The following is a 25,064-nucleotide window of genomic DNA, read 5'->3' as shown; positions in this document are numbered from 1 at the left end:
CAATTCATTTATATTCCTCTCTAAGCTGTTTATTCTCGTTAGCATTTCATCAAACATTTTTTCAAGGTTCTTAGTTTCTTTACATTGGGTTAGAACATGTTCTTTTAGCTCAGAGAAGTTTCTTATTACCCACCTTCTGAAGCCTGTTTCTGTCAATTCATCAGACTCGTTCTCCATCCAGCCTTGTTCCCTTGCTGGTGAGGAGTTGTGATCCCTTGTAGGAGGAGAGGCATTCTGCTTTTGGGTGTTTTCATCCTTTTTGTGCTGGTTTCTTCCCATCTTTGTGGATTTATTTACCTGTGATCTTTATAAGTGTCTGTCGTGCTGCTTCCTTTTTTCAGGGCTGCCCTGCCCAGCGAGGAGGCAGCCTAGTCACAGTCTGCCAGCAGAGGTTTTGCTGAGTTGCTGTGGGCTCTGCCCAGCTGCCATGTGAACTTCCCTGCAGTCCTTTTTATAGGGGTATAGTTAGAACTGCCTTGGCAATGGTGGCCCACCTCTGTAATGGCAGACTGCCTTGGCGGGCCACCTCGGTAGTGGTGGACTGCTTCAGTAATGGTGGACGCCCCTCCCCTACAGAGCCAGACTGTCCTGGGCTCAGCCATGCTTGCTGGTTTTTGTGGGGGTGGGACCAGCTAAACCTGATCACCTGGCTCCCTGCCTCAGATCCCTTTTCTTTTCAGTTGAACGGGTGACTCTGTCTCCCAGGTGTTCCAGTCACCTGGATTTGTGTGATTTCTTGTGTGGAGACCTGCTGCGCCGGCTGAAACAGCCAGTGGAGACTTGTGGTGCTTTCGCGAGGGAATCTCCTGGCCTGGCTTCCTGTTTCAGTCCCCTTTTTTTCAGTTGAACAGGCGACTCTGTCTCCCAGGCCTTCCAGTCACCTGTTGAAAAGGTGCCCAGATCTGTGATTTCCTGTGCGGCGACCCACTGTGCCAGCTGAAAACAGCCGCGCTGGAGATTCATGGTGCTTTTTCGCCTGAGAATCTCCTGGCCTGGCTCCCTGTTTCAGTCCCCTTTTTATCAGTTGAACAAGCAACTCTGTCTCCCAGGTGCTCCAGTCGCTAGCTAAAATGGTGCCCGGACCCATGTGAGTATTTTGTGCAGAGACCTGCTGCGATGGCCAAACAGCTGCGCTGGCGACCCAAGGGGCTCTTCCACCTGGGAATCTCCTGGTCTGTGGGCAATAAAAATCCATCTGGAATGCGGCGTCCACTCACCCTTCACGGTCTTGCTGGGAACTGCTATCCAGAGCTGCTCCTAAGCAGCCATCTTGGATCCCTCCCATGAAAAAAATTTTTTTAATAGCGACAAGGTCTCTCTGTGTTGCCCAGGTTGGTCTTGAATTCCTGGATTCACGTGATCCTCCTACTTCAACCTCCAAAGTGTTGGGATTACAGATGTGAACCACTGTGCCCATCCTAGAAAATTTTTTAATTAAAGTTTATAAGAAATTAAGGCTATGACAGTATATATAAAACCTAGCTGGGTGTGGTGGTGCATACCTGTGGTCCCAGCTACTTGGGAGGCTGAGGTAAGAGGATTGCTTGAGTTTGAGACCATAGTGAGCTATGGTCAAAGCAGTTTTACAACATATGAACAATTTCATTTCACTCTCATAACACTCCTAGGACTGAACCAGGTCATGATTATGATGCTTGATACTTATTTCATAGGGGAGGCCTCTGAGACTCAGAGAAGGACAGTGCTCTGCCCAGGCACAGCTAGAAGTGGCAGCTCCACACCTCACATTCACACTCTTGGGGATCAGGACACATTCTACTATACTGCCATGGTGTACAACCTACTAATCAGATGAGATGGTCATTTTCCACTTGGCAGTGTGAAATTCCTCTGCCTCTTTAATTCAATTCATTTTGCTCTAGAATAGTATTGAGGGGCAGAGGACAGCCCACCTTACCTGTGGCCGAGGGCAGGAACCCAACAAGCTCCTCTCTGTTCCCCCACAGTGGCTGGCAGAGTGTTTTAAGAGATGTTTGTGAAGTTCAGCTGAATGATGAGACCAGCAGTTGGGAGTGTTGGGGAGAGTCAGAACCTCTAAAGAGACAGTGCTGATGGTGTTGGTACTGGATTACTCAGGTCGCCCAATGGTGATCTCCAGCGGGATGCAGTCGATGGACACCATGAAGCAAGTCTATCAGATCGTGAAGCCCCTCAACCCCAACTTCTGCTTCTTGCAGTGTACCAGCGCGTACCCACTCCAGCCTGAGGACGTCAACCTGCGGGTCATTCCGGTGAGCAGGAGGGAAAGGGTTCCCTTCTTGGGCCGTTTACTATGTGGAAGACGTAGTCGTTTTTATAAAAACAAAATTCTAATAAACCATGGCACACTTTATAATTTAAACATCCTCTGACAGTCTTGCTGTTATCAAATCAAATTAGAACTAAGCAGTTGAGGAAGCACATACATTCTAAAGAGGGTGACTGTAAGTGAAATTTTCTTGGCCGGGTGCGGTGGCTCATGCCTGTAATGCTAGCACTTTGGGACGCCAAGGCGGGTGGATCACGAGGTCAGGTGTTTGAGACCAGCCTGTCCAATATGGTGAAACCCTGTCTCTACTAAAAAATCCAAATATTAGCCAGGCATGATGGCACATGCCTAAAGTCCCAGCTACTTGGGAGATGGAGGCAGGAGAATCGATTGAACCCAGAAGGCGGAGGTTGCAGTGAGCTGAGATGGTGCCATGCACTCCAGCCTGAGCAACAGACTAAGACTGTATCTCAAAAAAAGAAAAATTTTCTTAAAACCAATCTTAATTCGTCACTGCTTGAGCTTACCTATTTAGGGCACTTCAACATCCTTCTCTAGGATTCATCAACAAGACTCAGGAAATTGGTAGATGTCAGCAAATGCTTGCTGAAGGAATCACTGGATCACAAGCTATAAGAATAAAATCTCAGTTTGCTGTCAAATTATAAAACTCAAAATCTATTATCATTTCCTTCCAGCTTCAATAAAGTATAATTGATATACCAAAACTGCACATAAACTCCGATTATAAAGTTTAAAGTCGAGTCATCATCTTTGCCTTTAAATACATACACATCTGAAAATGGTTACAATAGCCAGTCTTATGCTTTGTGTTTACCACAAAAGGAAAAAAAAAAGCAGACAATACACTGAGAAAGGAAACATTTTCAGATGTGCAGGTTAGTGGCATTGAGTACATTCACACTGTGTGCTGTCATCACCACTATCCATCTCCAGAACTGTTTCATCCTCTCAAACTGAAACTCCACACCCAATAAACCCGAACTCCCTGGCTCTTGGCAACCACCATTCTACTTTCTGACTCTCTGAATTTGACTACTCTAGGCAAAGTGAAATCATACAGTATTTATCTGTGACTAGCTTTTTTTCACTTAGCATGATGTCCTCAAGGATCATCATGGTTGTAACGCGTCAGAATTTTCTTCCTCTTTAAGGCTGAGTAGTATTCCATCATGCATATATATCACATTTTAAAACTCTACCCAAGGTCAGGCACAGTGGCTCACGCCTGTAATCCTAGCACTTTGGGAGGTCGGGGTGGGTGGATCACCTAAGGTCAGAAGTTCAAAACCAGCCAGGCCAACATGGTGAAATCCCTTCTCTACTAAAAAATAGAAAAAGTAGCCAGGCATGGTGGTGCACACCTGTGGTCTCAGTATTTGGGAGGCTGAGGCAGGAGAATCACTTGAATTCAGGAGGTGGAGGTTGCAGTGAGCCAAGATCATGCCACTGCACTCCAGCCTGGGTAACAGAGTGAGACTCCATCTCAGAAAAAAACAAAACGAAACAAACAAACAAAACTATCCGCCTGTCAACAGACATTTGGGATGATTTTACCTTTTGGCTATTGTGAGTGATGGTGCTATGAACACTAGCGTACAGATAAATATCCCTCTTTTTTCATATTGAGTTATAGGGGGCCTTCTAGAAACTTCTGGCTTTTTCTACTTTGTTATTTGCTGGCTCTTATTTTCTAATTCTGAGCATCCCTGAGGCTCAAACTACTTACAGTGACAGCCCTAGGGGAGATTACTCTCTCCTAGGATTTTACCTACCTAGTCATTTCACAGATGGTAAAGTCCAGTCCCAAGTGGGGAAGCCTGGGATCCCACAGCAGCTTGTGGCAAAGCTGGAACTAGAACCTGGGCATGTCTTCCTAGTTCTTTGTCTCTTATTATCTCACACCATCTCTATCAGTTCTTCCTGTAGCACTACAAATTTAACTTCATTCATGATAATATATGTGTAATTATCATTAAAATGATTATAGTAACATTAATGGAAATCTATCCACACATACTTATAATTCTGATATTGCAGGTTTTTTTTCTCTGCCAACAGGCTGCATTACTGATATTGCAGTTGTTTTTCTTTTATATTTTCCTTTCAGTATAGTATTTGACATTGTTTTTTCCCAAAAGCTTTCTTATATGTTGCTATACAGTCTTTAACTTTTAAAAGTTAGCCTTTTTGAAAACTGACATTGCTCTCTTTTTATCTAAACTTTGTCCCTCCCAAACCTGTTTTTGCTTCACTTATAGCTTATCTAAATCATTATTTTTTAAAGTTAGAAATCATTTTTTCTTAACTCTGAAACGCACAATGTCGAAAGTAAACATCACCTGCACTCCCATCCCACAGAGATTTTGATAATTAACAGTTTAGTACATGTGACTCTACATATTTTCCTTTTCAGCATATCGTAGCCACCCTTTCCTTTCCGTCCCCACTCAAGCTGCTGTCATGTGCTCTCTCCTGACACCACGCATTGCGGTATTTTGCCAGCCTACCCCATCTTGGGCCTAGCCCATGCATAATACAGTGGTTTGGATTTCCAAACTTAGCAATCCACACTCCATCACACATCCTTAAGCCTGATTTTCAAGGTTTTTGTCACCTAACCCTCCTAATCTTTTATTAAACCCCACCTAAGACCAGGCGCGGTGGCTCATGCCTGTAGTCCCAGCACTTTGGGAAGCTGAGGCAGGAGTTTTGCCTAAGGCCAGGAGTTCAAAACCAGCTTGGCCAACGTGATAAAACCCCGTCTCTACTAAAAATACAAAAATTAGCTGGGCTTGGTGGCGCATACCTGTAGTCCCAGCTACTTGGAAGGCTGAGGTAGGAGAATCACCTGAACCCGGGAGATGGAGGTTGCAGTGAGCCGTGATCGAGCCACTGCACTCCAGCCTTGGCGACAGAGTGAGACCCTGTTTCAAAAAGAAATAATGACAAAAGAATAATAATACATCCCACCTGAGTCTTTCTACTGTACTCAGCTTTCTGGTCAACCTCACCAAGAGGACTCATCTGTCTAGAGTGTCTTTTGTTGCATTCAGTGAATTACAGATAGCAGATTATCATTTCTACCAAAGGACTGTTTTGAGATTGAGCTGTGTATATTATTGATGGTGATATTTGTGCATATAGCACATTCGCTTTCAGCAGCTCAGGCTAATTAAATGTGACAGACGCTTTTTGAATGAGGTTATTCAGTTATAGTTCTGTTGTTATTCTTGGTGTATTGTGCAATGTGAAACATTCTTAAAATGCATTCTTTATAAGAACAGTAACCATTGTTTTTAGAGCATCTACAGTGTGCTGAGTGCTTTTCATGCATTTACAGCAACACTCAGCAGGTACTACTATCATCTCTTGCAAAGAGAGGCTCACAGAGCCTTAGTATCTTGCCCCTGGTTGCATAGCTAATGAGTGGCTAAACCAGGGCTCAACCAGATGTGCTTGACCCTGGAGAATATGATGAAGCAGCATGATATTTAACCTTATTTTTCTTTTTCTATTTTAAAGGAATATCAGAAGCTCTTTCCTGACATTCCCATAGGGTATTCTGGGCATGAAACAGGCATAGCGATATCTGTGGCCGCAGTGGCTTTGGGGGCCAAGGTGTTAGAGCGTCACATAACTTTGGACAAGACCTGGAAGGGGAGTGACCATTCAGCCTCGCTGGAGCCTGGAGAACTGGCGGAGCTGGTACGGTCAGTGCGCCTTGTGGAACGTGCCCTAGGCTCCCCAACCAAGCAGCTGCTGCCCTGTGAGATGGCCTGCAATGAGAAGGTGCGTCCTGCCCGACTCCACTCATCTCTGCTGCTGTGAGCAGAAACAGGATAGACTGACCTGGGAGGGATGGTCAGGACCAGCCCTCCCTGAGCCAGGCTAATGAAATGATGAAGGAATGTGCCCCTACCCCTGTCAGCTTCTTCAGGGTCCTCTTCAGTAATGCATGTCCCTCCTGCTGGTAGAAGCAGCAGGAGAAATGTGTTATCTAAAGGGAACTTTAGCAGTTTCTCTCACCAGCTAGGATCACATTAGAGTCTTCCACTAATTCTCTGAAGCCCATGGCCCAGTACTTCTAGACTCCAGAATATGTAATGGGGTGAGGCCCTGGAATAAGTCAAGTTTGGGCTCCCTTGGAGCAGGTAAGCCCTGAGAAGCATTTAGGTGAGGTGTCCCCTGAGGTACCAGAAGAGCCTATGGCATTCCCTAAGCCAGGGTGGCACTGGCTGGAGGGGCAGCGGGTCGTTGCAGGGGTGGGTGGGTGATGATGCAGCTATTCCTTGTGCAGCACTGACCTTCAGACAGAGGGATGGTGGGCCTAGAAGCACTGCCTGGCATGCTGACTATCAGGGCTTCTGAAAGCCATGGCCTGGACCTTCTTGCCTCTGAGTCATAGAGCCAGGCAGGCATCTGGGGGCTGCAGGCATGCACACACCTAACCTCTACAGCTGTCAGGGTCAAGGCAAAGACCAACACCAGGCATGCCTGGGACTGTGCTCATCTTTTATTCTAGTGGGGCCCCCCTGCTTCCCCAAATCAAAGATGCATATGTACCAGGAAATTAGTAGTAAAAAAGAAAGTTTCTTTATGGAGAAAACAGGAGAGAATTAGGCCAGAAACCAGAGTAAGATTTATAACTGCTAAGCACTTAATTTGGCTCGCTGAGGACATAACAGGATGCAAGATTATCACTTGACAGACATTTTTTCCTGGCACTACATTCCAAGCAGAATTGATTCCTTGCGCTCTTATGTGGAGGATATAGAGTAATAGAACAGATAATTTATTTGAAGGCATTTATGGAGAAGACAAGCACTGGTCGTGAGCTTCAGGTACCCTTCATTCCCTCACCTGCCTGTCCAATCTGCTTCTTCCTCGGGGGCCCCTTCCTATCTGCCCCTTCCTCAGGGGCTCCTTTTCTTGCCATGAGATATTGAGCTGCATGGTGACCAAAGGAATCAGAGTTTGCATGTAGTGAGAGCATTCTGCGTTCCCGGTACATTCTGTAATATCACCAATCCTTACAGTCATCTGACAGGATAGTTTGTTTGACAGAAACTAAAACATGGCCTATACCCTGCTAACTGGGATTTGAATCTGGCTCTGCCTACATAGCCTGAGCTCTTTCCTTTGCACTTTACTGTAAAGGCCCCTCCTCTGTGTCTCTGAATGTATGAGATTCTGAGCAGTGTAGGGGTCAACAAGAGTCCCTGCTCCCAAGGTACTGCCTTGGTACTGATTAGGGACCTAGAGTGTACATAGTGTACACTAGTTAGTTCTGTGAAGCTGGCACTGAATGTTCATTTTGTCCACAGCTGGGCAAGTCTGTGGTGGCCAAAGTGAAAATTCCGGAAGGCACCATTCTAACAATGGACATGCTCACCGTGAAAGTAGGTGAGCCCAAAGGCTATCCTCCCGAAGACATCTTTAATCTAGTGGGCAAGAAGGTCCTGGTCACTATTGAAGAAGATGACACCATCATGGAAGAAATGGTAGATAATCATGGCAAAAAAATCAAGTCTTAAAATAAAGTGCCATTCTCAGTTCCCTTGCTGTCGGGTGTTTCTTGAGTGAGGCAGGGGCAGGAATGGTGGTCCCCAGGGACCTGGCCATCATCCACCTCTACCCGCTCGTTAGACAGCGGACATTTCTGGGCTAGGCCCTGTGTCAGCCCACTGGAGAGAGAAAAAGATCCAGTGAAGCAGTCTCTGCTTCAAGTTGGCCAGCCCAGAGCAGGAGGTGGCTCCAAAGAAGTCCGTATCCTCCAGTTGCTGGCTGGCTGCAGAGAGGGGCGAGAGCTGGCTGCACAGGTCCTCTAGTGTAGTAAGCCTTCATTCTGATTGCTTACAGCCCTTTACTTCTCCATTACCTTTATTCCTTTCCCACCCTTGGCCTCTGTGTTTAGTTAGCATCATATAGCAGTCACTCCACATCACAGAAAGGATTGGTCACAGGATCTTGTAGGCAGAAAAATGCTGAAGGCACTCCTCTCCGAGCAGAGGGAAATGGCATGTGTTCCTTCTCTGAACAAATATGGAGGGCCTTCTGTGTGCCAGACACTGCTTTAGGCACAGAGGATATGGCCACTAACAGCCCCAATTCCTTCCTCAGGGAACTTCCATTGAGATGGGGGCAGATGCACAAAAATCCACAGTATAGTGAGTCAGTCACACAATATGTTAGAAGGTGACATGTGAGCCAGGTATGCTGGTATGGGCTTGTAGTCCCAACTACTTAAGAGGCTGGGGCGGGAGGATCGCTTGAGACCAGGAGTTCAAGGTTGCAGTGAGCTATAATACTGTCTTGGATGGTAACAGCTGGGAGTCAGGGTTTGTTTACACATTAGTGAGAACTTTAGTGAGTTATTGTCAGAAGCGTGAATGCTCCATCCCTAGAGACAATCAGGGAGCAGCTGACTATCACCAGGAGGCTGTGGAAGCAATAGGATATGAGTGAGGGGCTGTCCAGGTCTGGGCGCCAGGCACTTGAAGCAACATGAACTCCTAATAAAGACCATAGTTAAAAGGGACATTATTCACATTTTATTAAACCAAATATTAGAGAATTGCTGTCATTGAAAGATAACTGCAAGCAATTTGACATATCAATAAAGAAATGTCTACAAGTCTCAAAGAGAATAAGGTAAGTGATTAGTACTCTGAAAGACATGGAAACCAAGGAAGCCTCATTCCTGTGCTGAGCATATTCTAGTAGCTCCTGCTCCTGCCACATGGCAGCTGGGAATACCAGTAGTCTTGGCACTGTCAGTATAGTGCGAGCTCCCTTGGGAATGCTGACAAAAATGATACAGCACTATAGTTTTTAAGGCAAGTCAATAACCTTTGGCTCATTTGAGCCTCACAACACTGGTAGTCAGTGCCATTATCCCCATTTTATAGATGGCACAGAGAAGTAAAACATGACTAGTCCTGGTCACACAGTTGATTAGGGACTAAAACTGCAGCTTTCTGGGCAGCATGGGTCTTGATATAGCCAGTCTGTGACCTTTACAGCCTAGCTCTGTCTGTGCTACATGAATCCCAAACTTAAGTTCCCCTCTGGGCATAAGGCCTCATCTCAGACCCCAAGGAAGGCAATCCAAAGGTAGACTCAAGTCTCGCAGACTAACCAGGCAAAAGGAAAGCATCATGGGCAGTAGCTCCATGAGAGAGGCCAGAGCACCAGGCACTGGCCAGAGACCAGCTGCATTCACCCTGAGCAGTAGGGCCTTGTGGTGGCCATGAGCACAAACCTGGAACTCAATGGCCTGGACCCAGACCCCAGCTCCACCACTAGCTGTGTGACCCTTGGGCAAGTGACTCTGGGTCTCCATTTTGCCATGTATAGAATTGGGATAACTTTCTACTCCCTAGGGATAATGAAAGGATCAGATGAGTTTTGTTGTAAAGCGTTAGAACAGTGCCTTACAAACTAGTAAGAGCTGTTATTACTTGGCCCCTGCAGCTGTGGGTCTGGGAAGAGGTCTTGGTCATCAGGGATGGACAGAGATGTGGGAGTCAAGTGTATTCATCTTCCCTCTGTCAGGAATGTCCTCTGCCTGTCACAATTCAGTGTGAGCCATTCCTAGTAGAATTAATTTCCCTTTTTCTCATTATTCCAGCAGCATAGTGCTTTAAGATTGTTCAACCAGAGTTTTAAAGTCTTTGGTTAGAAGTTAAGGCATTTGCGAGGTTTTGTCTGTCTGGTATTATTCTGCTACACTGCCCCATATCAAAGTGCCATTTTAAACTCAAAAACTGTTGAAAATTGTCAGTTTTATATGGTTCAAACTATACCACAAGGATTTGGCTTTGCCTTCCTACCAAGCACCTACGAAGATGCTTTAACAGAATGTTAACTTGAAAACCATCTAGGGAATTGACAAAACAGGATGCAGAACCTTCAGAATGGAGACACAGGCCCTGGGAAGAGGCCTCCCCCTCCCTGCTAGAGGAGCAGGCCTCCGTGTGAGGGCCTACTGTTCTCTATTTCTGTCACTTCATTCCAGACAGCTGGGCGCTCTGGTTTCCTTGGCAACATCTGGATTTAAGGCGCTCTTCCCCTTTCTGTCCCAAGAGTTGGGAAACACCACCCCCTTTGGTTGCTTAGCAACGGTCACCTGCTGATTCCTTTCCGGCATCTCCTGAGAAAATCTCCCAGGTTGAAAGCTGGGCCTAAGGGCTGGGCCAGTGGACAGGTCAGTTGCTTGCCTGGGGGTGGGTGGATGGCGCACAGGCCTGGCCTCCCTACAGCACCACGGGGTAACTTTATGCAGTTCTGCTTTCTTTTAGGACCTCAGACTCCCCAAATCTACAACGAGAACTGGCTGGGTGACCTGTGAGGCCCTCCCAGCTCAGCTGTTCTGTGACTCAGTAATAGGCACCTGCTGGTTGTTATTCACTGCTTGGGAGGGAAGGGGGCTTTCTGAACTTTTCAGGGTGGAGAGAGTATAGGACAAAGCTAATCTTCCAAAGCTTCCAATCTACTTGGAAAGACAGGTACCAGGTGGCTCTGATAGTGAGATTCTGGTGGTTTGGGGAGACTTCCTGGCACAGATAAGCCTGGCGAAGACTAAGACAGGTGAAGACTTTTCCTGCATGAATGCTGGCAGTAGAGAGGTGTGGAGGTGGAGCTACGTGACACATTTCTGACTGGAGAGCCTCTAAGAACAGTGGTAGGAGCTAGGTGAGGATAAGTAATTTTGAGCAGACTAGACAGGCCTTAAATGCTAAGGTGAGGTGCTTGAATTTTTTTGTTTTTCCATGGAAACTCCTGGAAGCCTCTTCGTAGTTCTGACAAGTGAAATTTTAGGAAGAGCACCCTGGTTTTAGGGTGAAGATGAGGACTGGGAGAGGGTTCAGACCAGGAACTGCTAAGAAGCTCTCACAGTTGTTCTGGAGAAAGGTGTGATGTGGACAAGATGAAATAGGTGAGGAGGAAGCGGTAGATCCAAGAGACCTCAAGGGACAGAAGAGTCAGTGCTGGATGACTCATTCATTCACAGATATTTACTGTGTGCCTACTATGTGCCAGGTTCCTGTGCTGTACAAGGGAGAAAGTTCCCAGGTGGTGGATGATGTGTTCCGGATGCTGAGGGCTTATCTGTGGGTATGTCACTTTGAAGGAGGTGGACTAAAGCAGAGTAAGTGATGGTGGGTGGGGGTGCGGAGGTCTGATAAGAGGGCAGCAGCGGACTTGTTTGGGGCATGTTTCAAACTAGCCTAGGAGAAGATCCCTTCAAAGCACTGTGGGTGTGACCGGTTGGGGAGGGCTGGGGCAGGGAGAGGGCCCTGAGAAGTAGGCAGTAAGGGGACCAGCCACGCTGATCTAGGTACAGACCTGGAGGCTGTCACGCTGGTCCTGGCCCCTAGGGCAGCCGCGGGATGCTGATGGCCCCCTCCCAGAGACGCAGGGCCGGGTAGAGCGGCTCCTGGAAGGTAGCGCGGAAGGTGTGCAGGTGGCTCATGCCACCCGTCACGTCGTAGAAGGCGAGGACGCCGGCCTCGTAGTCCAGGAAGACGCCGAGCCGGTCGAGGTCTTCGCGGGGCCGCAGGCGGCTGCGCTGGCCGTCGTGGAAGGCCCAGTACTCAAGGTCATAGCGCTTGAGGCACCAGGACTGGCGGTTGCAGCCCAGGCGGGCGGCGGCCGAGGCCCCGCTGCGCCGCAGGGAGGCGTAGGCCGCGCCCACCCACCAGCCGACGCCAGCCTCCTGCACGTCCACCTCCCAGTAGTGGCGGCCAGCGGCGAAGCCGTCGCGAGCCAGCACCTGCCAGAGCGCGTCGAACCGCAGCGCGGGCACGGGCCCTAGGCTGCCCAGCAGGCCGCAGCGCACGGTCAGGCGGTCTGCAGACATGCGCAGGCGCGCGTGCATCGTGTCCAGATCCAGCGTGGGCGTGCGCGCGTCTGCAGGGGGCGGAACACGGGATGCGCCTGATGAGCCGGGCCAGCGCGGCGGCCGGTCCCCGGGAATCCACCCATGCACGTGCAAAGCACAAAATGGAGAAGCGCGAAAATGGCCTAAGGAGGGAGTGATAGACCCCTTTTAACCCCGATTGTCCCTGGAGCAGGGGCTGGAGGAATGGGGAAGCAGTGATCACCCTACTGCACACCCTTTATACTGTCTGAATTTTGTTGCCAACTAATAAAAATGTAATTAAAAATAATCCCATCGCTGTTAACACTAGGGTGTGTTACTTCCTATCTCCCCCCCCCCCCGTTCTTTATAGCTTTAAGATTGGTGTCACACCATACATGCCGTTAGGTAATCTGCTTTTTAAAATTGATTGATCTACTACGGAGCATTTTGCCACATCAAATAATAGTCACTCACAAGAGCATTTTAGTGGAGATTCTATGATTTTGATGTTTGGACACGTAACTTAGTCCTCTATTTTTTTTTTTTTTTTTTTTTTTGGGAGTATTTAGTGTGTTTAAAAAGCTTTTGAAACCACCAATACAATTGCATTTCTTTTCTTTGAGGCGGAGTTTTGTTCCTGTTGCCCAGGCTGGAGTGCAATGGCACGATCTTGGCTCACTGCAACTTCCACCTCCCAGGTTCAAACGATTCTCCTGCCTCAGCCTCCCAAGTAGCTGGGATTGCCAGGTGCTGACCACTATGCCAAGCTATTTTTTGTATTTTTAGTAGACTAGGGGGTGGGGAGGAGGTTCACCGTGTTGGCCAGGCTGGTCTCAAACTGCTGACCTCAGGTGATCCGCCCTCCTCGGCCCTCCAAAGAGCTAGGATTACAGGTGTGAGCCACCATGCCTGCCCCTACATAGCTCTTTAGAAATGCAATTATAACCATTACCTTCCCTTCTCCAGATAACCCCCTACAGGGCAAGCTTATCTAACTGCCTGCTTAAAAGGAACCAGAACTTTCTCCCACCAGGAGATTGCCTCTAGAGACAACAGTAAGTTTACCAGCTAAAGTATGCCTGCTTCAGAACTCTTACACCTGGAGAATATCTCAACACAATGGCCATAGTACAACCTAGTTCTGTTGTCAATGGCATCAGCTCACCCACCTGGTAGATAAGGCACCAAAATGAGTCACGTAGACCCCCATCTGCTTGCTCCTCCCCTGCATGCCCTTCACACAAAGTCCCCATTTAAAAGCCTCTGCTTTCTGCCCCAAAAGTGAGGTGGTACCCTTAAGGGCAGGAGGGGCCTGTACCTCTTCCCCTAAGCTAAGTTTTGAAAAAGACCACTTTCTTTATGCCAGACCTCGCTTTTGTTAATTGGACTCTGCAAAGCGTTGAGTGATTGAACCTGCGTTTCAGTCACATAACATTCTTGTGCAGGTCTTTTGATTCATATATGTATGCATTTCTGTTGGATATTTATCCAACGTGGGAGAAAATGCTGCTCATTATAACCACTTCTGTTGAACACTGTTCTAGATGTAGTAGGCAGTAACTCAAGGCACGAAAAAGAAGTGAAAGGCAAGAATAAGGATTGAGGAAATGAAAGATTATTATTCACAGGTGACATGCTTATTTACAGAAAATCCCAAAAAATCTGTGGATAGCTTAGAAGTGCTAAGTGAATTTACAACAACCACTCAGGCCAGGAGCAGCGGCTTACACCGTAATCCCAGCAATTTGGGAGGCCGAGGCGGGCAGATCACGAGCTCAAGAGATCGAGACCATCCTGGCCAACACGGTGAAACCTTGTCTCTACTAAAAATACAAAAATTAGCTGGGCGTGGTGGCACACGCCTGTAGTCCCAGCTACTTAGGAGGCTGAGGCAGGAGGATGCTTGAACATGGGAGGCAGAGGTTGCAGTGAGCCAGGATCAGGCCACTGCACTCCAGCCTGGCGACAGAGCAAGACGCTGTCTCAAACAAAAAAACACTCTATATGTCAGTATACAAAATGGATAAATCTCATATTATGTTGAGCGAAAGAAGCAAAACAGAAGGGTACAATCTGAATGATCTACTAAAAGTTCAAAAACAGGTAAAACTAACCTACAGTCCTAGAAGTCTGGAGAGTGGATTCCCTCTGGGGATAGTAAACAAGAGGGCACATGAGGAAGACTTCTCGGGAGTGAAAATTTCCATTTCTTGATCTGAAGGTCATTACAAAATATATTTCTTCTTTAAAAAAATCATTGATTTGTGCACTTTTTCTTTTTTTTGAGACAAAGTCTCACTCTGTCACCCAGGCTGGAGGGCCATGGCATAATCTCAGCTCACTGCAACCTTGGCCTCCCTGGTTCAAGCAATTCTCCTGCTTCAGCTTCCCACGTAGCTGGGACTACAGCACATGCTGCCACACCCTGCTAATTTTTTGTATTTCAGTAGAGACAGGCTTTCACAGTGTTGCCAAAGCTGGTCTCGAACTCCTGAGCTCAGGCAAGCCTTCGCCTCCCAAAGTGCTAGGATTATAGGCATGAGTCACTATGCCCCGCCTTGTGTGCTTTTCCTTATGCGTTTTATATTTCAACTAAAGTTTACTTTAAAAATGCATGCCGGGCCCGGTGGCTCACGCCTGTAATCCCAGCACTTTGGGAGGCCAAGGCAGGTGTATCACCTGAGGTCAGGAGTTCAAGACCAGCCTGGCCAACATGGTGAAACCCTGTCTCTACTAAAAACATCCTAGTGAAAATAGTTAACAATCAAAAGGCTAACAAAAAAATTAGCTGGGTGTGGTGCTGGGCGCCTGTAATCCCAGCTACTTGGGAGGCTGAGGCAGGAGAATCACTCAAACCCAGGAGGTGGAGGTTGCAATGAGCAGAGATCGCACCATTGCACTCCAGCCTGGGCGACAGAGCCAGATTCCATCTCAAAAAAAAAAAAAAAAAATTCATGTCCACTCTAAAAAGAAAATAAAATTTCAGGACTTTCCAAATTTATTATGCCAAGTGGAAAAAGTTAAGCCCTGGAAACTGAGTCACCTAATGTGGCTGTTTTTCTTCTCTGGTGCATGACCATTACTTCCTGACTTTTGTGTTGAGATGTTATACATTAACCAGATTCCCTATTCTTCATTCAAACGTATACTAAATGACATTGGAGAGATAGAGACCCTTTTGATTGTTAACTATTTTCACTAGGATGTTTACTCCTTAGGTGTAATCAATAGTAGCCAATCAAATCTTAAATCAATATTTCTTTTTTTTTTTTTGCAACGGAGTCTCACTCTGTCACCCAGGCTGGAGTGCAATGGCACGATCTTGGTTCACTGCAACCTCCACCTCCCAGGTTCAAGTGATTCTCCTGCATCAGCCTCCTGAGTAGCTGGGACTACAGGTGCCTGCTACCATGCCAGGCTAATTTTTGTATTTTTAGTAGAGGCAGGGTTTCACCATGTTGGCCAGGCTGGTCTTGAACTCCTGACGTCAGTCAAGTGACCCAACTGCCTCAGCTTCCCAAAGTGTTGGAATTACAGGCATCAGCCACCATGCCCAGCCTTTAAATCAGTAGATTAGCCTTTGAATGGAAAATGTAATTCTATTCAGTGCCTCCATTTTGATAGTCACCGCCCCCTTCCCAACACCAGGAACGCTGACCACCATTCTTTGGTTTGCCTATGTCCCCTGATGGTTACTTTGCACTGGAATAAACTCTGCTAACTGGATACTGAGCCTACTTTAGGTTAAGTCTTCTTTAAATTGATACCCAGTAATTCCACTTTCAGAAATTACTCCTAAAAAATAATCTGAAAATGAGGTATGGTGTGTTCATTCACTCATTCATTAATTCAACAAATGTGTACAAGAATGGATGTTTATTACAGCATTGTTTATAGAAATGAAAATGTAAACATCCAACATTATGAAATTGGTTAGATATGACACATCCATTCAATGCAATAAAAATTAAAAATTAGCTAAGCGTGGTGGTGCATGCCAATAGTCCCAGCTATGCGGAGGTTGGGGTGGGAAAATCACTTGAGACCAAGAGGTCGAGAGTGCAGTGAGCACTGCACCACTGAACTCCACCACTGCAATCCAGAGCAAGACACACACACACACACACACACACACACACACACACACACACATAATACTGGCTGGGCACAGTGGCTCACGCCTGTAATCCCAAAATTTGGGAGGCTGAGGTGGGAGGATCACTTGAACCCAAGAGTTCGAGACCAGCCTGGGCAACATGGGAGACCTCCGTCTCTACAAAAACTTTAAAAGTTAGCCAGGCTTGGTGGCAAACATCTATGTTCCTAGCTATGTGGGAGGCTGAGGTGGAAGGGTCACTTGAACCCCGGAGGTCGAGGCTACAGTGAGCCATAGTTGTGCCACTGCATTCCAGCCTGGACAACAGAGTGAGACCCTGCCTCAAAAAAAAAAGTTATATATTTACTGATATAGAAAATTGTCACATCAGTGTAGGGTGGGAAATTAAAAAACTGTTCAAGCTATACTGTTAATGAAAAAAATCACAAAAACATAATATCCCTTTAAAAAATATGCACACATATCTGAAAGAATATATATTAAAATATTAAAAGTATTCCTTGGGAGGGACCATTGTTTTTACATATTTGTAATTTCTGATTTTCTACAATAAGCATGCATTATCTGTTGTGTTTTTTTTCCAGTTGAGACAAGGTCTCACTCTGTCACTCAGGCTACAGTATAGTTGCATGAACACAGCTCACTGCAACCCCTGCCTCCAGGGCTCAAGTGATCCTCCCACCTCAGCCTCCTGAGTAGCTGGAACTACAGAAGCATACCACCATGCCCACTAATTTTTGTATTTTTTTGTAGGGATGGAGTTTTGTCATATTGCCCAGGCTGGTCTCAAACTCCTGGGCTCAAGCTGTCTGCCTGCCTCGGCCTCCCAAAGTGCTGGGATCACAGGTGTGAGCTACCAGGACTGGCCCTACATATACAATATTTTAAGAGGATAAAAATGTTCAGAATATATCAGCAAATGAAAACAGATGAGAAAACAGTATGTATAGTATGACACCACATTTGTAAAATAAAAAAGATTATTAAATATATCATTATATGCATATTAGATGTGCTAAAGCTAAAAGGACAAATAATAATTGTTCATGGAAGAGGGCAGATTATGAGACTTATTTTTCTTTTGTTTTCTAATTTTTCTACAGTGAACATGTATTGTTTTACTTGTCTTTAATAATAAAAGTCTTTTTTAAAAATTCTTAAATAATTAAAAAACCAAACTCTAATGAGAAAAAAAGAGGGACCTCCATTTCCATGATCCTCCTCCACCCAACATCCCACTGTCTCCGCCCTCTCCACCCCCTCCCCACTCCCAGGGTCTTACATTTTAGGAAGACAGATCGCTCTGGTGAGGGGCTGGTTTTCAGCAAGGTACCTGGCTTGGTGCTGGAAGGGTCTGAGAGCTGGCAGTTCATGTCTGTAAGGAATTGTGAGAAATGAGCGCATGGAGCTCACGCGAGCAGACAAGTAAGACATGCTAAAAATACCACACAACTGGAGAGTCACAGCAGCTCGTCCAAGAGCCATGTAGATTTAAGGGGTTCATGTAAATTCACAGGGACAGGAAAACCCCAGGATGACGAGGCTGGTGTGGGAGAGCCCTAAACAGGAGGAGGAGCTGAGGTGCGAACAACCACTGGACCCAACACTCAAGGATGGGCCACGACTCAGGGAAGATGCACAAATTCCAGGGTCAAGACGGAAAACAAGAAAGTAGAGCTGAGTCAGGAAGGTCTGAGTGCTCACAAAGAAGGAAGGAGGGGAGGCCATCCCAGCAGGGGCACCGGGGCCCTTGGCACTTGCTGTGCCCTCTGCCTGGACAGCCCCCACACCCTTCCCCTCTTGCCCAGGTTCCCTCCTTCCCAGCTGTTGGGGCTGGAGCTCACTCAGCGCCTCCCCAGACCTGCCTTCCGCCCCCAGCACTCCCAGCACTCATCACAGGGGCCTGTAGAGATCAAGCCCACCTGCACGCTGTTAAATCAAGTTTTGCCTACAGCTGCCTCCTTACATCTTTGAAGTTCAGCTTAAAGGTTTTTCTGTGCATCGTCAACTATAACAAGTGGAGGTGTAAACAGACCGTAGCCCGCACTTGTGCCAATCACCCAGTTTTTTTTTTTTTATTCTTTTTTTTCTTACTAGAATAGTTACTCTGGATATGGAAATCACCCAGTTTTGGCCAACCAAATGTAGCCAACTGATTGAACTGTGTTCAAATAAGGCAAAAGCTGAGCTGGAACCAACCCAGCTGCTTCTGCGCCTCAGCTCTGTTTTCTGTAGGCCACTTTCCTTTTTCTGGCCCTAAATCTTCTTCCACCACGTGGCTGCGCTGGAGTCTGTGAACGTACTGAGGCTGAGAAGGCTGCCCGAGTCACAAATCATTCATTGCTCATTTACACTCCTTTACCTTTAATTTGGCTGAAGTTGTTCTTTCATCAAGGCAAAAGCCTCGCCCCTCTCCCTAGAACTCTACAGTCACAGGTCCTACTGCCTGGGTGATACCACCACATGGGAAGTCCAACTTCTCAAATCTAACAGGTTCAAACACTTCATTCCCTCCAGTCCTAAATGCTTTCTCACTTCAGAAAATAACAGTTTCCTTCTGTTAGTTGCCCAGGTCAAAATCCTGGGATTCAGATTTCTTTCCTCTCTCCCCTGCGAGTCCACTTCCACTTCTGTTGTCCCCATTGCTGCTCCTTCTGTGACCAGCTCACTCCCATCGCGGACCTCCACCCTTGCTTTTCCCTGTCTAGCATACCTCCCTCAGATCTAACAGCAGCAGCAATCATAATCCCCGAGGCGTACATGGCGTTTATTATGCCTTAGCACTAAGTGTGTAAGAGCTCATTCAATTCTCAAAGCAGCCCAGGAGAGCGGGCTACATTATGGTCTCCACTTTACAGATACAGAAACAGAGGCATGGAAAAGGGAGGTGCCCCGTCCATGGCAGGGTTCAGCAGGGTTCCTAGGGGGTAGACCTGGGGTAGGAACCCAGGAGACCTGGCTCCAGAGGCCATGCCTATGACCACTGTGCTCCCTGGCCCTTCAGACCAGCAGAAGCTGCTGAACGAACGCTTCCTTTGGGCTACCTTGAGTGTCCCCTTCTCAGAAGCCTTCCCAACTGCTTATACAAAACAGGTCCTCGGCCAGCCATGGTGGCTCACACCTGTAATCCCAGCACTTTGGGATGCAGAGGCAGGCGGATCACAAGGTCAGGAGTTCAAGATTAGCCTGGCCAACATGGTGAAACCTCGTCTCTACTAAAAATACAAAAATTAGTCTGGCATGGTGGCAGGCACCTGTAGTCCCAGCTACTCAGGACACTGAGGCAGGAGAATTGCTTGAACCCAGGAGGCGGAGGTTGCAGTCAGCTGAGATCATGCCACTGCACTCCAGTCTGGGCGACAGACCAAGACTCCATCTCAAAAAAAAAAAGAAAAATGGTTCCTCCTCGTCACTTTCCTGTCCTCCATCTTGCCCTGCTTTATTATTCTTTATAGCAGTTCTTGTCACCTGACATGTTGTGCACTGTCTGTCTCCCCCTACAAGGACTATGAGCACCAAAAGCGGAGAAGGAGTTTTGTTTTGTGCCCTCCTATGCCTGGCACATAAGAGGGGCTTGATAAATGTTCTGAATGAATCATGATAGCAGAGGTGAATGAATGAATGAATGAGCACATAAATGAATCAATGAATAGATATTTTTGAGGACATGTTTTGTGCCATGCCCTGTGGGGAGCTCAGAGGTAGACCCAAAGCTGGTTCCTGCCCTTCAGGTGCTTACAAGGAAGGCACAAGGAGGGGGTATCCACTTTATGAGCACTCTCCAGCAGGATATGGGCAGGCCCTGGTACGGGAAGGGAGAGTAGAGATGGCCAGGGGAGGGAGTGAGCAGACTGGGCTGGCAGGAAAGGGCTTCCCAGGTGGGCGCAGCTGTGCCAGCCTGCCTTGAGGGGGTACTGGGCTTGGGCCCCAGCCAGAGGAAGAGGAGGAAGAGTTGGTCATTCCAGCTGGGAGCCCAGAGCAAGGCTGAGATATGGCAGGATCCCAGGAGCGATCTGAGGGGCAGAAGCAGGCAGTGTGACTGGAGAAGGGCAGGTCTCCGTCTCAGGAAGGGTTGGAAGTGAAGTCGTGAGGGTGGGTTGGCACCAGGCCCAGGAGCCCCTGACCACCCAACCAAGGGCCTCAGTGTGGGAGAGACAGGATGCAGGGTGATGATCTTTGCATTCACCTCTGGGCTAAAGGGCACTAGGGGAGGTAAGGACACAAAGTTGGTCACTGGCGACTTACTTTCCTTAAGGCGAATGTCCAGTGGCGTCTGTAGTGTACTCTGCATGGCTTCCATGAGACCTTTATAGTAGCTCCTGATGGGCTCAAAGGAGAGGGGCACAGGGTGACACAGCTCCCCGAGGCTCATCTGCTGCTGCATCTCGTGCTCGGCGGCCGTGTATGCCTGTGTGGGCACACAGGGGTCAGGGTGGCTCTGGGAGATGCAGGCAGTGTCCCAGCCTCCTGTGCTGCGCCCAGGAACAAACCCACACCAGCACGCCCAGACTCCACCTTGCCCTGGCACTTGTGGTCAGCCCAGGCTGTGCCCCCAGGAGCAGAGGGAGCCCTGGAGAGACCACACAGCAGCCCCAAGGTGGGAGCCATGTGGAGGTGTGATTTTGCCATGCTGGCACTGGGGAATCCTCCCTCTCCCTTCCTCCCTCCTTTCCTTCCTTCCTTCTGTGTTCATTGAGGCCTACTCTGCGCCAGCTATGCTGGCAGAGGGCAGGGTCAGGCTGACACGGGACCTTCCCAGTGAGGCTTCAGCCTCACACACACTGTGCCATGGGTCTGCGTCGGGTACAAAAAGAGTGAGAGGTCAGTCTCCCTGGTGAAGGGGCCCCTGGAACTTGTACAAAGGTGGTGCAGTAAACTGTTCTAAGAAGGATGTCAAAGACCCAGCAAAAGGCCAGGCATGGTGGCTCATGCTTGTAATCCCAGCACTTTGGGAGGCCAAGACAGGTGGATCACCTGAAGTCGGGAGTTCGAGACCAGCCTGACCTGTCTCTAAAAAAAAAAAAAAAGACCCAGCAATGTTCAGCTGCAGTGCTGACTGAGGGGGTCTGGCCACCGCCGGGAACATGTGTTCTGTTTTGCGCCTGGACAGCCCCTCTTCAATACCTTTCTGTGTTGTGTGGCTTCGCTAAGGAGAAGCTAGAAAACCCCATCTCCCAGCCCCCTTTGCACCTTTGATGCAGGAGTGTCACCAGACACCTCCAAGCCAAAGCATGGATTTGGAAGTGAAGGTGAAGGTAGCGATGGTGGCATGTGACACTCAGGGACAGCAGTGGTGGGGGCTCTGGTCAGTATAGGCGCCGTGGGGCCTATACTGGCACCAACCCCTGCTGAAGCCTGGGCGTCCTTCCTGATGCCCATGTGCCATCCTGACTTTCTGGCCCTCCTGGAGATCCTACCAACTACCTCATATTCTTCCATAAACTCCTTTCTTGCTTAAAACGGTTCCAGTGGATTTTCCTGTTTGCAGGTGAGAACCGCGACGGCACTTTCTGAAGGGCTGTCCTGGCCAGGAGTTGGAAGGAAGCTGACTGCCCCCAGTCATCAGGCTTGGCTGGCAGTAGCAGTACTGCCTGCCCAAGAAGGGGTGGACAGATGGGGGCCTCAGGAGGGAGGAGGGTGGCCTGGCACTCAGCTGTGGGGCAGGGGCAGGCCCTACCTGGCAGCATGCTGTACACTGGGAGGGGGCTGTGAGATGGCCTCCAAGCCCCATTCAGCCTAGGAGGCCGGGAGTCTAGAGTCCAACCTCATTTTGGTGGGGAACCAGGGCTAAGGTCACACCCAGAACACTGGAATGGGGCTGGTCAGGGAAGACTGAGCACTAGCAGGAAGTCCAGGGTGGGCAGGGAGCAGCTCCGGAGAGGTGAGGGGGCTCAGAGGGCAGATGAGTAGAGTAGGATGAGGGGTCGATAGAGGACACATGTCACCACCTGGTAACCCCAAACTCCAGCACCTAGCACCAGGCCGGACACATGGCTTCTCAAAACATGTGTATGATGGAAAAATCAGTGCATGAAACCAAGGACAGCTGCTTTTGCCTTTGCAGACTCAGAGAACAGAAAACCCAGTCCTTCATCTCTCAGGCCAGAAACTCCAGGGTCATCTCGGGATTCCCCCTACTCATTCTCCAATTCCAATCTCCATTCCTGTGGCATCTCCTGATCTGCCTGTTTCTCCCTATCCCCACTGCCCCTATCTTGGTCCAGGCCACCATCATCTCTCTCCTGGACATTGTGGCCTCCTCCCAAGCTCCCTTCCAGCCTCCCATCCTGGTCTCCCCTGTCCATCTTCCACTCTGTCTCTAAAGTGACTTTTCTAAAGCACTAACCTGACCATGTGAGTGATTTTATCCCTCAGTTCAAACCACTCCAAGGCTGGGCATGGTGGTTCACGCCTGTAATCCCAGCACTTTGGGAGGCCAAGGCGGATGGATCACTTGAGGTCAAGAGTTTGAGACCAGCCTGACCAACAGGGTGAAACCCAGCCTCTAGTAAAAATACAAAAATTAGCTGGGCATGGTGGCACATGCCTGTAGTCCCAGCTCTTCAAGGGGCTGAGGCAGGAGAATCCCTTGAATCTGGAAGGTGAAGTTGCAGTGAGCCGAGATTGAGCCACTGCATTCCAGCCTGGGCAGCAGAGACCCTGTCTCAAAAACAAACAAACAGACAAACAAAAAAAAACGCATTCTTGTCTCCTATTGTATTACAGGAAAATGCTAAAATCCATGAAACATAAGGCCCTTCATGAACTAACCATGACCTATGGATCCAGCTGTGTCTCTCAATACCCCCACCCTTATACTCCCTACCCCTCCTCAAGCCAGGTTGAACCCCAAGTGGTTCCCCAGCCTGCCAAGCTCTCACATGTACACAGTTCCTGTCTGTCCTCTCTGCTCTCCCTATATATACAGTGTGCTCCTACTCATTTTCCAACACCCAGCCCTACCATCACCTCTTCCTAGAAGTCTTCCCAGACTGCATCCTTCTCCCAGCCAGAGAGTGTCAGACATTTCTTGGACATAATTTTGCTAGCTTCATATTTACAAAATTGCTTAAGCTGTACTGTAAATAACTGTTTCTGAGCAAGTCTCCCCACCAACTGTGAGCTCCTAATGTCCAGCAAGTGACCTGGCTCAGTACGTATTGATGAATAAACCAATGAACACATAGAAGGTGGGAATGTTGAATGATTAAAATCAATAGCTTTGGCACAAGATATTTTTTTTCTTTTTTTGAGACAGAGTCTCGCTCTGTCGTCAGGCTGGAATGCAGTGGTGCTATCTTGGCTCACTGCAACCTCTGCCTCTGGGGCTCAAGCAATTCTCCTGCCTCAGCCTCCGGAGCAGCTGGGACTACAAGCATGCACCACCATGCCCAGCTAATTTTTGTATTTTTAGTAGAGATGGGGTTTTACCATGTTGGCCAAAGGATGGTCTCAATCTCTTGACCTCGTGATCCACCCACCTCAGCATCCCAAAGTGCTGGGATTACAGGCATAAGCCACCACGCTTGGCTGGCACAAGAGAATTTAAGAGATGGCAAAGCCCTGAAACCATTTTATGAAGGAGAACAGCATGCTTCTCCATGGACGCATTCCTTTGTATTCCATAGCCTTAAAAAGGACCATTATTTAAAAAGAAACAATTCAATGTATCACTGTGCATCTTGCCCTTCTTAAAGCACAATACCCATTCCTAGGAAAGCAGCTCACCCAGAATTTGGCTGAAACAGCTGATGATGAGACACAGACTGAACTGACTGAGGCCACATAAGACACAAGAGTGGAAATCCCCACCTGGGGACTGGCTTGGCTGGTTTTGTGTTGACTGGCTTTTTTGTCTGTCTGATTTTCCAGCCAGAGCCCATACTCATCTGTGGTTAGAGTTGGTGCCACTTTTAGTTGTACCCTGCCTTGTCCCACAGCCTTTAAAGTATCTTGCAAAGGTCCTCTAATACGGCAAGATTTTTCTTCATAGCGAGAAAAATGAAGCAAAGAGAAAATCAGACACAAAGTGTTTGCCGTGAAGCCTTAGCCTGGTTAGTCAAAGCAGATTTGGCTCTGAGCATCCCAAGGCAAAGAAGGAAACAGGAGGGGCTCTATCAGTGATAAAGCAATTCTAGTGCAGAAGTGACTGCACAGGGGTGTTGACACCAGACAAGAGTTTCTTCCACGGTTCCCTACAGACAGGAACACCATCCTTGACAACATGCTTTCCCCAAATGTAGCAATGAGCATCGCAGGGGCTATTTTTTTTTTTTTTTTGAGAGAGAGAGTCTTGCTCTGTCACCCAGGTTGGAGTACAGCAGTGCAATCTTGGCTCACTGCAAACCTTTGCCTCCCAGATTCAAGTGATTCTCCCGCCTCAGCCTCACAGGTATGTGCCACCACGCCTGGCTAATTTTTGCATTTTTAGTAGAGAGGGGGTTTCGCCATGCTGACCAGGCTGGTCTCGAACTTCTGGCCTCAAGTGATCTGCCACAGGGGCTGTTTCTTAGACTCTCCCTCAACAAAGCCCAGTGGCCAAGGAGTACCATTGAGCGAACTGTGACTCGGCTTTTGAAATGTGCTCAGCAAGGCCGGGCGCGGTGGCTCAAGCCTGTAATCCCAGCACTTTGGGAGGCCAAGACAGGTGGATCACCTGAAGTCGGGAGTTCGAGACCAGCCTGACCTGTCTCTAAAAAAAAAAAAAAGACCCAGCAATGTTCAGCTGCAGTGCTGACTGAGGGGGTCTGGCCACCGCCGGGAACATGTGTTCTGTTTTGCGCCTGGAC

The 25,064-nt window shown here is 48.1% G+C and overlaps 2 protein-coding genes across 4 annotated transcripts in view; one reads left to right on the top strand and one right to left on the bottom strand.

The window, feature by feature from the left end:
• The window catches only part of NANS (N-acetylneuraminate synthase), a 28,291-nt gene extending 20,447 nt beyond the window's left edge, over nucleotides 1-7,844 (top strand). Inside the window, exons 4-6 of the mRNA XM_017527838.2 lie at nucleotides 2,098-2,252; nucleotides 5,816-6,082; nucleotides 7,618-7,844. Of these exons, the coding sequence (XP_017383327.1) occupies nucleotides 2,098-2,252; nucleotides 5,816-6,082; nucleotides 7,618-7,827 (632 nt within the window). The 3' untranslated portion in view covers nucleotides 7,828-7,844. The remainder of the gene's footprint in view (nucleotides 1-2,097; nucleotides 2,253-5,815; nucleotides 6,083-7,617) is intronic.
• Nucleotides 1-25,064, bottom strand: part of TRIM14 (tripartite motif containing 14) — a 124,889-nt gene that overhangs the window by 80,347 nt on the left and 19,478 nt on the right. Inside the window, exons 4-6 of one of the 3 annotated variants that reach the window (XM_017527836.2) lie at nucleotides 20,521-20,683; nucleotides 17,558-17,650; nucleotides 11,642-12,319 (exon numbers count right to left, since the gene is read on the bottom strand). In XM_017527836.2, coding sequence (XP_017383325.1) covers nucleotides 11,670-12,319; nucleotides 17,558-17,650; nucleotides 20,521-20,683 — 906 coding nt within the window. In that variant the 3' untranslated portion in view covers nucleotides 11,642-11,669. Of the gene's footprint in view, nucleotides 1-8,821; nucleotides 12,320-17,557; nucleotides 17,651-20,520; nucleotides 20,684-25,064 lie in introns of those variants that run through there. The other 2 variants (XM_017527835.2, XM_017527837.2) reach the window with 2 other exon arrangements.

The sequence above is a fragment of the Cebus imitator genome, unplaced genomic scaffold, assembly GCF_001604975.1.
Source record: "Cebus imitator isolate Cc_AM_T3 unplaced genomic scaffold, Cebus_imitator-1.0 Scaffold51, whole genome shotgun sequence".
NCBI classification, from domain to species: Eukaryota; Metazoa; Chordata; class Mammalia; order Primates; family Cebidae; genus Cebus; species Cebus imitator.
This window is presented reverse-complemented; position numbering and strand designations above follow the sequence as displayed.